Genomic DNA, 15485 nt, shown 5'->3' with positions numbered 1-15485 from the left:
GAAAAGACCAACTCTCAGAGTGCTGTGAAATTAGCTTTCAAGAAAAAATATTTTTTTAAAAATCATAGACAAATAACTTACGCTCGGAGATGGAGTAACTCTTTGCAATTTGACACTTTCCATTTTTTTCACAGCTTTTTCATACAGCCACTTAGATTTCGCATTTAAGCGATCTTCTTTTTCTGTAAATGGTAAATAGTTTAAACTATGTTATTAGAAAAAATACAAATAGTACTTAAAAAACCACTTAATATATTAAAACAAAATAAGTCATTTTGGAAATAAAAATATGAAATAAAATATAATTCTCATATAAGAATGGTAAGAAATAAATTATGCAAATTCCATAACATTAAATAAGCAATATTAATAGTAAAATTAGTAAGTCTGCAAGAAAAGTAGCAAAATAAACAATTATGTAACTAATTACCCTGCTTTTGACTATTGTAAAACCAACAAGTAATTCCAGCAAATAAATTTAAAGTCAGGAAAGTGCTGAACATGATAAACAGTGGAAAAAATGAGGCTGTGTAAATCTCATTTCTAATTTCATTGCTCTGGAAGAGAGAAAAAATATGAATTTATTTCAAAGGCTTTAAAAAATGCTCTTTAAAGTTCAAAAATTAAAAACTTACTGAATCTGAATTATCAATTATCCCAGTAACAAAGCTCATCCAATTTTGTAAAGTTGCCTACAAAATAGATAATATGGATTAAATATTGTACTAAAAATCATCAATAAAAGAATATGTATTCAACTTTTATTGATTTTTTTCCTTAGTATAATCAGAAAACACATGAAAATAATATCGAATTTAGTGATTAGATAGTCCCAAATTCTTAAGTCGGGAGTATTCTTTTCCTTAAGACAGTCTAAGCTCATTGTACTCAAAACAACAAACATATTAATTGATTTTGAGATCAGAATTCATACAAATCAGGTTCACTAATAACTGAAAGAAAACATATGCATCCTATGCTGTTGATGTTTAAAAGGCGAGAGTGTAGGGAACAAGTGTAGAATGTCATTTACACATTTGATGAAAGTTAAAGATTATTTTTGAGAATTTAATATTAAAACTTTAATGCTTTTAGACATAAAAGATTCCTTTCTTAATTTATAAATGCTTTAATTCATCTTACATTATATTTTAAAATGACTTTCACTGAAGAAAATGCTCTTGGATTTATCATTTCTATTGAAAAATGTTGTTTCATTAGGAATAATAAAAAAAACTATAATATTTTCTCTTGTAAGTTTTCCTTATTATTAATATATCATTTATTAATAATAAGGAATTTATCATTATCATTATTATCAAAATTTAGCAAAAATTTTATAAACTATTTAAGTCGTTTTAAGATGGTTTAACTAATCTTGTATAAAAAATAATATAACCAAACTATAATGAATGACATTGATTACACTCTGAAAAAAAAAAACAGGAACTGAAATGAAAAAAAAAATATCAATTTTTAGCATATTTTAATGAAGGTTTTCTTACTTACAATTTGTATTTAAATGTTGGTATCCAGAGTATTCCAATAAGAACAAAAAACTTAACTTTTAAATAAAATATTTTTATTTATGATGGATTTATTAATTTTTATTTTATCATATATAGATATGTTAGAAATGGCTTCCTCAATTTTTGAGGCACATTTGATGAAATTTTCAATCACTGCTTGGAAAAATTGCGACTGGATAGAAAATCTAATATTCTCATTAAGGATTTTGATAGTTGTTGATTCTTAGACTTCATGTCCAGAAAAAGAAGTTTTAAATTACACTCTTGAAACTACCAATTCTTGTCGTTCAAAAAATTAAATAAAACTATGACCAGAACTTGAAGAAAAAAAAGTCGAATGACAACTTCCTGTATATTATAAGTTGTCTGATTTTATATCATTTTAAAAATTCTTTTATTCCAATACAAAAAAAAATTTAACAAATTTCATAGATCAAAATTACATCACATATGATTATATAACATAATTTTTATATTTGTTTCAGAAAATATTACTTACTTTTTTTTATTTATGAGATGTATTAAGTATTATAGTTGAAGACTTCTGGTTTTATATCATTTTCAGATTACTTTATTTCAGAATAAAGGTTTAAAATATTTTAATACTCAAATTAAAAACCAAAATCATTATTTTTTTATATACTTTACATACACGATAAAGAATTACAGTGTGTTCATAAAACTGTACATCATAAATTGCCTAGTTTTTAATACAGAAGAACAAAAGGCACATAAGAATTCAAAAATTCTTTTATTCTGCAAATTTGAAACAATATTCCTAAAAAAAGTTTAATTTATTAAGTACATAACTGATGTGATAAAATTAACTAAACATATGTAATATAATTATCATAAAAAAATTAACATTTTATTTTTTAATGAAACAACTTGAAACTATAATGACACTAATAGTTGCATTAACAGTTTTCTAAAGTAATATGAATTAGTAGATAATGATAGGTGGGCAATTCCATTTGTGACGGAATGACATTTTGACTTGCAAAATAACAATTAATTGAAGTTTCTATGTATCTAATTTCAAATAAAAAGTTTTTTTTCTCATGCATATCATTATTATTGGCATAATGCGCTTCATAAACTAAAAAAACAGGATTTTCTATCTTTTTTACTTTTAATTTTACGAACTTTTTATTTGCGTGACGGAATGACATTTTGGCAACCAAGCTTTTGGCATGCCGCTTAGAACTGGTAGTTTCTGCGAATTTTGCAGCTATTATTTTTCTGAACTATTTTATACTTTTAGTATAATGTGTAAGCAATGTAAAATGTGAATTTGGAAAATTAACCTCAGGTTGGCTAGCAGTTATTAACATCTATTTGCTGTGACGGAATGACCGTGACGGAATGACAAAAAGTTTAGTAGAAGAAAGCCTTCATTTAAAAAATGTTTTATTAATATGTAAATGATAAACAGAATGTAACAGATAAACAGGATTAATATTTATGTAAGAATTAGTAAAAATTTCAACAGTTTGAAAATTAGGTTGTCTCTGAAGAGGTTTTATATCTAACTTGCCAATGTCACATCTTATCTTCGTTCTCAGGAAATTTATGCATTATTAAGACATGTGACGGAATGACGTAAAAGAAGTTACTTTTATTTTATATATTAAACTTAAAATGTTTAAATTTTGTTCTATATGCATATTTTTATCAAAATATTGCAAAAGAAAGATACATTTCTTTTATTTTATAAGTATTTTTCAAGAAAACAATTTGAGCACAAATGTGAACAATTCACTTGTCAGCCATGTGATTACTTTAGAATGCTGCCAGATTCAAAAAATTTAAAATTATCAAAAATGAAACGGCAATATGTAGACTTTGGCTATTTTTGAACATATTTTTAAAATTAAAATATGCAATTCATAAAAATGAAAATTTCACTTAAAAGTTGACACTTCCGTGGAATTGCCCAGGTAAGTAGAACTAATGCACATGAATTCTTAGTTTAAACTTATAATTAAATTACTATTTTTTTGCTAAATTGAAAGAGTATTTCCAGTAATTACTAAATTGATTTCAATAAACCATCATAGTATGTAATTAACATAAAGAAAATAGCAACATACCACTTGAAGTAAGGCAATGAAGGCATTCTGAATTGTATCAAAATTTACTTGAGAATTTTTTAAAGTTCCATTATTGGCAATACAGGCAGAGGCAGCGAATTCCATGACTTCGTTATTTGCATCAACACAATAATGCAATTTGCCTTTGAACATGGCAACTCCAATAACTCCAAAAGCGATCCACAAATAAAACACAAAGAGAAAAGCAATGATGTGTGAGGCAAAGGCTTGATTTAATGACCACAAAATTCCCTGCAAAATTTTAAAAGTCAGCACAACTGGAATAGATCGAAATTCATTTCTCAAATAAAGCATTAAACTGAGACTAAACTTTATCCTAGAAGCCAAAACATGTGTATGTACAAACATATGCACAAAGATCATATTTAATTGAACCATCCTTTAAAATATATAGATTATAGTTACATATTTACAAAAAAAAATTCTTAATCTTTATTTGACCTTTTGATGGCAGATGGGACACCAGTGACCTTTTTTTCTGAGGCTCTAATTAAAAACAAAATTATATTTTGGTATTTTTTAATTATGAAATACAGTCTGATAATTAAAAAAAATCCATTCGATTATCAGATTTATATTTGTGCTAAAATATAAAATACGAAAAAAGTAGTTTAAAGTACGTTTTTTCATACATATTCAAAAACTTTTTAATTACTGATTTTGTAAATTAAAGAAATTTCAATGATGAATAACTGTTTTTCTTAGATCTAAATAACTGAAAATAAGTACAAATATGAAAAACTATTGTTTGGAAGTAGCCAAGTTTGGAATATTTTGCCTTTAACGCAAAAAGAAGCACTGGTGTTTCCTGCTGCACTTCATAAATTAATAAAATGCAAAAATATAATATTTTTCACCTATTTTGACCCTAAATTAATACAAAATAATAAAAAAGAGGTAGGAAAAATATGTTTAATAAAAATTCTGCATCAAAGGCATAATGAATAATATTGCAAATGAATGTATAATATAAAAAGTATGCATTATCTTTATATTTAAAAAGTATGTTTTCTCTCTAAATGATGCTTATAATAGTGTTGTCTGTATAATAATTAGTTAAGCCTTTATTTTAAACTTAGTTAGGGAAACAGAAAGAAATTTACAAAATGCTTTTAATATTGTTAATTTTGTATTTTATTAAAAAAATTAATAACTTTTTTTATTTATTTTCATTTACTTCTTTTATCTACTATGCTTTCTATTCTTTCTACTATAGCAGAATCTATAAACTCCAATATTTTATCACTATTTATTATTTTCTCTCTCACAATTATCTTGAAGTTCTTGCTCCCCAAGAATTTCTTAATTAAACAATTAAACAAAGGAAAATTATCTTCATCAATGCTGTGAATTTCTCTTCAGTTAGTCTCAAATACAGAACCAGTTAGGACTAGTTGCACATAAGACCAGTTCAACAGAAATAAAAACTTTACACAATAATTCTTTCATGTATTGTGTATGTGTTGGCTGTCTGATGAAAATTTGAATTTTTCCAATAACTTAAAATTATAAAAAATCTGAACAATCAAAACTCGAATTATTGAGACTTTGCCATGTAATTATATATAAACTAGCTAAATACACATTCTTTGTAAGGGTAAAAAAAACTTAAATAATCTCAAACTGAAAGCTAAAATAATTACAATGCTTTTTATTTATTTTTATTTGTTGTTTTTCCCAGTGATTTAACATTATTAGATTAAGCAAAACCAGTTTTTAAAAGTTCATCCCATCAAAATAAGCATTAACTATATTCAGTATAATTTGGAATAATGCTTGAAGTTAACTCTGACATCAATTTAAAAAACAACATAAACGCTTTACAATAGATTTGGAGAAAAATGGCTGGAAATTTTTTTTCTCTTTTGGTACCCATCAATCTGAAACTGGTATCTTTTAAATATTTGATATTTTAGAACAATTAATAAATCAAGCAACAATTAAGGAGTTCGATTCTGGACGATTCTTATTTTATTACGCCAATATAAGCGAGAGGCACAAACTCTGTATTTCATTATTATAGATATTTATCATGAGCATTTACAAAACTAAATAAACAAACAATCACAAAGATAAATTACACATTTCAAAATATGCTATAGCAACTCTTTAAACCAATTTTATAATACTTTAGAGTGTGATAGAAATTCTTCTTACTTTGGATTGCTTATTGAATCCTAGTAGCTTGTGAAAAACTAATAAACGAAACACTCTACACAACTTTAATGCAAAGTATGTTTTGATCCTTAACTCATGTAGAATAAGATATGAAATGGCATTCTGTAATACAAAAAGAATATTATTAAAATATAATATTCGCTTAGCCCTGTGTAAACTATTTTTATAAAAGATAGTTTATATTTTCAATTAATTTTATTTTGTTCAACCTATCTCTAACTAAATATTTTTCAAAAAATAATAATTGATTACTACTGTATTTCTGCAGTAGTTTAAAGAAAGCAAAATGTGCCGCATTACAATTCAGGTTCAAATAATAAATAATATGTGAAGACAGTAAAATGAGTGCCAACATTAAAATTTAAAAAATGAATAAAGGTTTAACACTTAAATACCCAGCATGATCATGCTACAAATAGAAAAAGCAAGTAGCATTTGCAAAAAGCAAAAAAGCAAATTTTAAAACAAACTAGTAAAGCTCTACTAAAAAGTATCGATAAAGAAGTGTGTAGATAAGTATAGAAAAGAATAAGAATAAAAGTATAAGACAAAAAGATTAAAAGTCTAGAAAAATAATACGTACAAGCTCAGATATCTATCTATTCTCAGATCAATTCTCAGATATGATAATAATATTGTTTCATAAATTAAGACCTTAATTCCTAAACGCAATATATTTCTAATAATAAAAACTTTAGATAGTTAAGAGTTTTTGATAAAAATATAATTTAGCACACTTATAAACAATCACGTAAGTCAGGTTTTATATTAATATTATTATGCTCGGTTGATCTCATTCACGATTGATATCATTCTTTCCCTGTCCAATTTATGAAAAAATTATTTTTTTAATAACAGAGATTGCTTTAATATTAGTTTACATTAAAGCTTCAGCTAGCATAGTTTGATTATTATTTTCTGAGCTCAAAAGGTTTACCTCTAGCACAACTATTTAGGATGCAATACTTTTGAAATTTGCAAGAAGGCTTGGAGGTAACTACAAAATTAATGATCAAGAGAGAATGATTTGCTTTAGATTGGATTGAATGTAGATTGGCATAAACACCAGAATTCTTTATAGAGTGTCATATTAAAACTTTAATTACGTAATCAAAAATTTCAAAATCACATGGGTTAATAAACAATTGAGGCAAAAATAAAATAAGAAAAAAAAGAATCACATAAATCTCTTAAGATTAAATTTAGTTTAATAGAGAATTTCAGAATACCTGCAGCTAGATATTAAAAATGTTACTGTAAAATAAAATGCAAAGGTTCAAAAACTTTAAAATAATAACTATATCTCTAAACATGCTCATCGATAGACTTCGTCTCCATAAATAACCTTGGCTTAGGATTAATATAACTTTACAGCTGCTATCATTCTACTTAATAATAACTCATGATTGTTTCAGAGAAAAGCAAATAATTTAAATTGAAATTAGACTGCAGTAAATTACAAATAGTTTTTTTTTTCTGGGAACAATCAGTTTCAAAATAAGCAATTATAAATAAAATGTACAGCACACGTTAATAATATTTTACTAAGAAGCACAAAACCTGTACAAAACATTATAGTCCGTTAATACAGCATCTGTTACCAGCCTTTTATTTGATTTTTAGGATTAACAATATTTGATTTGAAAACAAAAAAAGTTGTGAAATATTAGCAAATAACTTTTTTAACAGAAGAACTGAAAAATAGGCTACTAACAAAACATTTACAATTATGCATATAGAATAATGTGATTTTACAGAAAAACAGCATTGAAACACTTAAAACACTAAAGCAAATATAAGTATTTTTAAAATTACCATTCAGCTATTGATTTGAATCTAGTCAGCAATAATGCATGCAAGCAAATAATTATGAAATAAAATCATACAGCCTTTGTGCAAACAAAAAACTGAAAAGAAAATAAGCAAATATAATCTACAACATTAATCAAAACAAGATATCATAGCAGGATAATGCATATGCATATTATGAGTATGAAAAATTCGAATCATCTAAAACTTCACCATGAATTTTTAATGCGGTGAAATCTTTTTAAAACAATACAGTGGGAATTTGGAAAAAGAGCTTTTATACACAGATTATTGTTACAAAGAGTTTAAACATTTATAAAACTTTTACGGACTTTTAATGTGTACCAGCATAATACATGAATGAACATAATGTGCATGTCCCATATTTACATCCAGCATACATATTTTAAATGTGTCTTTTGATATCTTTTTTACAAATTAATTATTTACTTACAATAATTATTTCCTTGATTTTATTTTTGAAAAATCGTTAGTTCATTACTAGGCACATTTTATGCTCTTAGTTTTTCACATTATTTTAAGATAGCTTTGTAAATATCACCATTAATGGCACTTTTAGAGTATTAATGTTTTTTGCTAATTTCACAAATTTCAACAGCGTCAGCAATATTTCTTTTCTTTTCTTTAAGCATTTAGCTATCATTGATTGAGAAATTGTATACAATTTTGCCAGCGTTGATTTGTTCTAGTCTTACATCAATGCACAAAAAATGAACATTATAAAAAATGAGATCAAAGTTCAGCAAGTGGCACAAAAAAACAGATGAATAAGTAAAGTTCAAACCTACACATTCTTCACATTTTTTTACAAAGAACCGATATGATGTTGACTGTCCATCAGTGGTAAAAGCTCCATTTTATCATTTCTTAATAGGATCTTTGGTTCTCTTCCTTAATGGACCAAGAGATGAAATTTCCCAGTACAATATTTGTTTCACCAAAATAAAGTTTGGTAAAACTGTTACAGTTATAAACATGTTCACCAGAAAAATTATTATTGATAGAGACTGGTAAAAAATGCAGCAAAAAAATTCATTCAGTACCTAAGGCTATTATTGCTATATGTAGATTTATTGTTAAAGACAGGCTGTACTCTATTACAGAATTTAAAGTCACAAATCTCAATAAAGGATTTTTAAAATAAATTTCAAGACACATTATCCTCATCAGCTTTCTATATATTTACAGATTTTACTGTTGAACAATAGCATTTTTTTATACTACCGCATAATATTTTCCAATCAAGCTTTATCATGCTTTATAGGATTTTTGAATAAAATATAGAACAACTATTATTAAGAAACTATGAGAATTTAATTTATTGCCAAATTATACCTTTAAATTTTCCTTGATTTAAAAAAATCTATATTTTCGAATCGATATTTAATGAAATATTCGATCGATATCAAATATTTCATTAAATACCCCTTTTTTCATTTTAATTTCTAACAAATAGTATTGATAGAAATTATACAGAGCTGGGTTTTAGATCGTTAGGATCTTTCCACATGTACAATCTAAGCTAATTTGGTTTAAGCAGAATGTAGCAAGTCATACACTTCTAAAATCTCTCATTTTTTCTTTAATTGAATTGCTGGTCTTTTTTGAAACATCTCGTAACTTTTCAAATGACATTATAAATTGAAATACAACTTATTGTAAATAAAGGGAAAATGTGGTATTGACCATCATCTTAATCACTATGCAAAATTTTGATATTAATGAGAACATTCTAATAATGTAGTAAGGAAAAATGTCATAAAAAATAAAGGGTAGTCTGGTCTACTTTTTCTAACAACTAAGAATTTATTTTAGATCAAGAACTTTTAAATTTTTTTATCCTTATTGAAATGATTTAATAATAATCATGGTGTACAATTCTAGATTGTAATGAAATTATTTTCTAATATATCCAATTATTTTCTTACCAAAGTTGTCCAGCCTTCTAAAAAACCTGTAACACTTTTCCAGTAAGATGCGATTCCATAAGCAAACATTTTTAAAGCCATTTCAAGCAGAAAAATAAGAGTAAAAGTTCTGTCTGCATACGTGGATATTTGCTTGATAATTGGCAACTTTTCAGAGGAAAAATTCAGCTCGACAAACTAAAAAAATATATAAGTCACATTTAGACATAGATATCAAGTTATTGTTCCCTAAAGAATAGAAAAAAGTCTGAATTGACATTTTCTTCATATCAAGTGATTAAACGTTAGCTTTTAACTTTCACACAAGCTAATCTTGATTTTAAAAAAAATATTTAAAAATGTGTCTTGCGCATAATTTGCAATATAAAAACAATACTTTAAAGTTAAACAGGAGTTAATTTAGTTAATATTATGCAGTTAATTATAGTTAATTTGCAATAACGTGAATAATACCATAACTCCCTTTTTTACAAGGCCTCTATTCTGTTACTATTAATTTCATGTTAATTGCACTAAACTGCAAAAAAATAACAGTTTTAAAAAATACAACTTTTTGAGCACTGAGACTATTCCTGCTGATTCTTACCTAAAATGACCTCCTGAACTATTATGTAAATGTTTTCTCATCACCCAGCATTTTATGGAAATGTCCCCTACTCCATATTTATTACTTTTCAATAATTTATGGCCATTATTTTTTTTTATTTTTTAAAAGAAGGAAAGATTATTTTTACCATTTAACATCTTATGAGGAACTAAAAAGATGAAAAACTCCTTAACATGTTACTGTTACAAAAAGTTACCATTTTCTGAAAACTAAAACATAAACAGTTGTTACAATGGGTGGTGGGGAGAATCAAAGCTCATATTAAGATACAAGAGGTCATTTTACATAATAATCAGCAGGAATTCAATATTCATTTCAAATAGTGCATAGTTTAGATGAGCTTTGTGTTCCTATCATTTGACTATGAACTTTTTATGCTTGCCAACTTTTTCTGATTAATTAGAGCATTTTTATTCAAATATTTAGAGTGGTGGCAAATTTCATGATTTAATATTAAACTATTTAATAATTTTAATTTAGAATGACCCATCCCACAACACAAGCAACTTAAATACATATATATATAAAACCTATTAGTGCATAAAGTTTTTAAATGAGGGCAAAACCAAACAAAATAAGTTTACATTAAATTGTAATTTGGCTATGACTTTAAATATTCTGAGAAACTAGGATTTCTGAATTGGCAGCTATGGATTTTTTGAGGAAGGGAGTCTTTATTTTGATTAAGTTGAAGTAAAAATTTCTTAACTTGAAAGCTAAGTTTATCTTATAAATGATATGAATAGAAATGCAACCATGAAGAAGATAAAATTCCACAGAATACAGTTTCAAAGATATTAAGAGGAAGAAGAGATAGCCTTTGATGACAAAAATTGTATAAATCCAATATAAATTTATGAATTATTATTTTAAAGTGAAAAGCTGAAATTAACAGTAGGTGAAACTTCTGTCATATCAAAACTTTTCATCGGTCTTATCAAACACAAATTATTGCAAATTGACTACAATTTAAAAGTCAATTTTTATTTTAAAATTTTAAGCTTTTATTTTCCAAGGAAACAAAGGAACGGTTTTTAGAAACAAACAAATTTCACAGTAATTGTTTGAAAGTTATACAAAGTCTGAAAACTTATTTCTTAGGCAAAATGTGATTAAGTTCTAAATTTTTATGCTAGAGAAGAACAGCTTAATTTTAAAATAATGTAACTAAAGAGTGTTATAATTACCAGTTGTACACAGCTAAGCAGAATAACAATCAAAACGGCAGCGAAGAAGAACCTATTCCTTACTAAATGCAAGCATTTCATTCTAGCAGATTTGCAATAATTGGAGAAACTGCATTCGCGTTCGCATGCTGGAAATAGTTGATAGCAAGACAAAGGCAAACAATCTTTAGCTTCGATTGTTGGGCTCTTTACTCTATACTCAACATTCTGAGTAAGTTCCATCCTTCTCATCTTACTGTCAGTGAGAACAGATGACTGAATTTCTGTAACATTCCAATCTATCTGAAATATCTCTAAACAAAACAAAAAAAGTATTGATATAAAAATCTTTGTTGAGGACAATTTATTTATAAATTATAGCTCTATCTTAAAGAAATATTTATTAACAACATCACAATAAAAAAAAATACTGTACCTCCTGAGCCAGTGGGACGATAACGACAGTGTTTTCCAAGAAAACGATTACATTCAAATTTTTGTAAGTGTAAAAGACTTTCATAGGATGCAGTTTCACTACCAGAGACACAACTATTGTGTTTCATTGGCAGTGGCTGTAAAAAAAAGTGCTTGTTTTTAGTAAGTATAATCTTAATAAAAATATTCTTAAACTACAATCAATCAACATAATTGTGCAAATTGTATTTCACAATTGCCCCTATCTAATTACTATTAGAATTGAGCAGATAAAAGAAACATATTAAAAAGTTAAAGCCACCCTAGAATTTTGATTTTTTTTTTATTCACAAAAGATTTTTTAAAACCTTAAAATTTATGTACAAAAAATATCTAAAAACTTTATTTCTGGAGTAGCTCCTTATACAACACTGTGTGCATCCAAAAAACTTAAAAAGCATTTCTCAAAGTTACATTTTCCAAGCCAGCCAGATTCTTAACTAGAACTTTAAACAATATATTTAAAATTGCCCTCTTTATAGAGGTGCATTTAATTTTGCATTTTATTGCATAGTTATTTTTTATAAACAATTTTCTGGTGGTTTTGTGGAAAAAAAATTGTTTTTTAAATGCGCCTCTCTTGTAAAAATTTGGATATCAACAAAAACCCTAGTACTTATATTATAATAGCGAGAAATTTTTCACAAATTAAAAACTGCAAATCAATTTAAAAAACTGCATGTGCTACAGTTCCAGTCATATATTTTTCAAAAAGAAAACTTCCCTTGAAAAAAGCTGTGTAGCCAGCAAATTACTTTCCAAAAATTAATTTTTACTGTTGACCAGATCAAAATGACTTTTATAGAATTTTAACTTATTACATTGTCTCACTAAGAATTTTTTTTTTTTCAAAATATGCTTTTTTTCTTTGGCTAGAAAGGTTCTAACCCCTACACATTAACAAATAAACTCACAATATCATTTAATAAAATTATAGATAGAAAAAATGAAATCAATTATAAATGGAGATTGCAATAAATGTTTGGTCATGGAGTTTTGAATTTAAACTAAAAAAACCCTCCAATTTTGAGAGATTTCTAAAACTGATTTTAGTGCATTGGAGAAATTATAAAGTTCTCTTTTTTTATTTCAGTACTTAAAATGTTTTTCAATTACTTCAGCAAATTTGCTTAGTCTAAAAATTGATTTAAACTAACTTAATAAAAAAAATCAAACATAATGCATCAATAAACAAATCATGAGACCAACAATAATCAAATCATACAATTGTAGTTAAGGAGTGAAAAATAAAGAATTTATGTTTAATAAAAATAGTAAAAATGTCTTAGATGGAAATCTTTCGCGAAAACAAAAGTTTATTTGTAAAGAAATACTTGTAACATAAATAATTTAATGTTCTTACCTATAGTATTTGTTACTTGAATTAACATAATTTTTATTTCTCAAAATGTCATTAAGAAATAATTATCCTGAAATACATTTAAATTACAATTTGAATTTTGTTTAACTAGCTTAAATCTGATTTAATGTACAAAATAGTTATTTTTTTTAGATTCTGATAAGCTTGATGATATTTAGTTATAATATATTTAGTTATAATATATATAATATATTAGTTTTAATATATAAATTAAAATATTATATATTTAGATAAATGAGTGTCAACCATCCACAGCAGTTAAGTTTTAAAAAAACTCAGGCTCTGAATATAGATCTTTAAACATGGTAAAGAAGTCACATGGTGAATGAAAATAAGTGATGGTCAGTGACATTTATGTGGACCTATTATAGTATTCTATTCTGTTGAAATAATTCTACTGCTAAATGTTATTAATTATATTTATTTTCTTTTGATTTTATTCACAACAGATTGAACTTGCAGTATTCCCAACACATTGGAAAGTGTGTGCATAGAAGCCCAATTTTGATCAAATAGAATTGCTACAAATAGTATTTAATTTAAACAATACACTAAAACAAACTAAATTATTAATTATTGTATAAATTTATTTTAGAATAATATTTTCAGAATTATTTCAATATTTTTAGAATTATATTAATATAATTGGAATTCTTTTTCTATAATTAGAATTATTTTTATTATTGATATTAATATTAATTAATTATAACTAAATAATGATTAGTTAGCATAACCTGTTGATTAACAGAACCTGATGAGTGCTAGGAAGAACACAAATTTAATAAAAACTATTTTCAACATATGATATTTTTTTAAATTATTGACAAATTTTATTCAAAAGATATTTAAGAAATATTTTTTATTCTTTATTTAATCTGGATTTCATAATTTTGTTTTTTATATTCTAAAATGAACATAAATAATATTTGGAACAGTTAAAAGCATTGATTTTCATGCAATTCTGTTCAAAAAATTTATCCTCACATATTTGTTTATTTCCCCTATGTTAATGTTCCATTCACATATGCAGAACTTTACCATAACATTAAGTTGCTGGAAAAATTTTCTTAAGCTTCATTCAGTTTGAAGAAAAATGTTCAACCTTCATCTACTGTCTAAATTAGCTTAAAGCACATTTTAGCTTTATTAAAAATTCATAATAACGAATTTAAAAATAATTAAATAAACTTGAATAAGATAAATAATTTATTTTTAAAATATTTTTGCTTAGAATACATGCTAAAATATTTCATTTATGAATATATTTTAAATTATTATTTTGCTTGAATTATTTATTAACTTAAAGAACAATGGTGCTAAGCCTCTTTCTTAAAATTTTATTTAGTAGTTAAAAAATAATTTGTATTTGACAATTAGAATTTAATTACTAAGCTTGCATTTAAAAATAAAACCAAGATGTAATTTTATCTGTCTAAAATGTTATCAAAAAAAGAATCTTACAACAGTTTCTTGATATGACTTCATTAAAGAAGTGATGCTTAGAAGACGAAAAGCTTTTAGTGCTTTGAATATGTTTTTCTGGCCATCAAAAAGCTTTATAGACAACAAATCAATCATATAAATCTGTAAAATAAAAGTAATATTTGTAAATTGCAATAAAACTAGAAATCAATTAAAAAGCAGATCTATGCCATCACAACAAGACTCTTACCATGACAATAAAGAATTCAAAGCGACCCAAATGACTTCTAAAAAACTTATGTAAGCCATACGCCATCCATTTCAACATTATCTCAATCAAAAACACCAGAAGAATGCATGGATTCATTATTTTGGTTGCATTAGTGATTTCGACATATTTGTGTCCATGGGATTGATCAATTATCTAAAAGAGTTAAAATAAAAAACATCCTGATTTTAAGAATAACAAATAGTTTTGATAAAATATACTAAAATTCAATAAAATATTATAAATAAAAGAAAAAGGTAGCACATTATAATAGTCTGCAGAATATAGTACTATATAATAATTCAAAGTAAGAATTTTAACTCACCAACATAACAATACTGAAGACAATCACCAAGGCAATAGTTATTCTGAAAAACTTAGTTTCCACAAACCAATATAATTTGCAACGCACATCAGCCCACTTTTGCCACAATATAGGATTTTCATCAGCTTTACAGAAAGAACAACAAAAATAGCAAAGAGATGGACAACAATCAGGCATATATTCAGAAGAAGTATCTTCAATTATTTCCATTTCATTTTGATTGTATAAATTTTTTCTTTTATCTAAAAAAAGATTAAGAATTA

The 15485-nt window shown here is 25.5% G+C and overlaps 1 protein-coding gene across 1 annotated transcript in view; it reads right to left on the bottom strand.

Annotated features, from left to right (window-relative positions):
* Positions 1-15485, bottom strand: part of LOC107453321 (sodium channel protein PaFPC1) — a 41931-nt gene that overhangs the window by 3013 nt on the left and 23433 nt on the right. The window contains exons 15-25 of the mRNA XM_043042688.2: positions 15223-15464; positions 14880-15053; positions 14669-14791; positions 11789-11924; positions 11374-11666; positions 9580-9756; positions 5801-5923; positions 3623-3874; positions 636-692; positions 431-557; positions 82-182 (exon numbers count right to left, since the gene is read on the bottom strand). Coding sequence (XP_042898622.1) covers positions 82-182; positions 431-557; positions 636-692; positions 3623-3874; positions 5801-5923; positions 9580-9756; positions 11374-11666; positions 11789-11924; positions 14669-14791; positions 14880-15053; positions 15223-15464 — 1805 coding nt within the window. The remainder of the gene's footprint in view (positions 1-81; positions 183-430; positions 558-635; positions 693-3622; positions 3875-5800; positions 5924-9579; positions 9757-11373; positions 11667-11788; positions 11925-14668; positions 14792-14879; positions 15054-15222; positions 15465-15485) is intronic.

The sequence above is a fragment of the Parasteatoda tepidariorum genome, chromosome 2, assembly GCF_043381705.1.
Source record: "Parasteatoda tepidariorum isolate YZ-2023 chromosome 2, CAS_Ptep_4.0, whole genome shotgun sequence".
In the NCBI taxonomy this organism is placed as follows: domain Eukaryota; kingdom Metazoa; phylum Arthropoda; class Arachnida; order Araneae; family Theridiidae; genus Parasteatoda; species Parasteatoda tepidariorum.
This window is presented reverse-complemented; position numbering and strand designations above follow the sequence as displayed.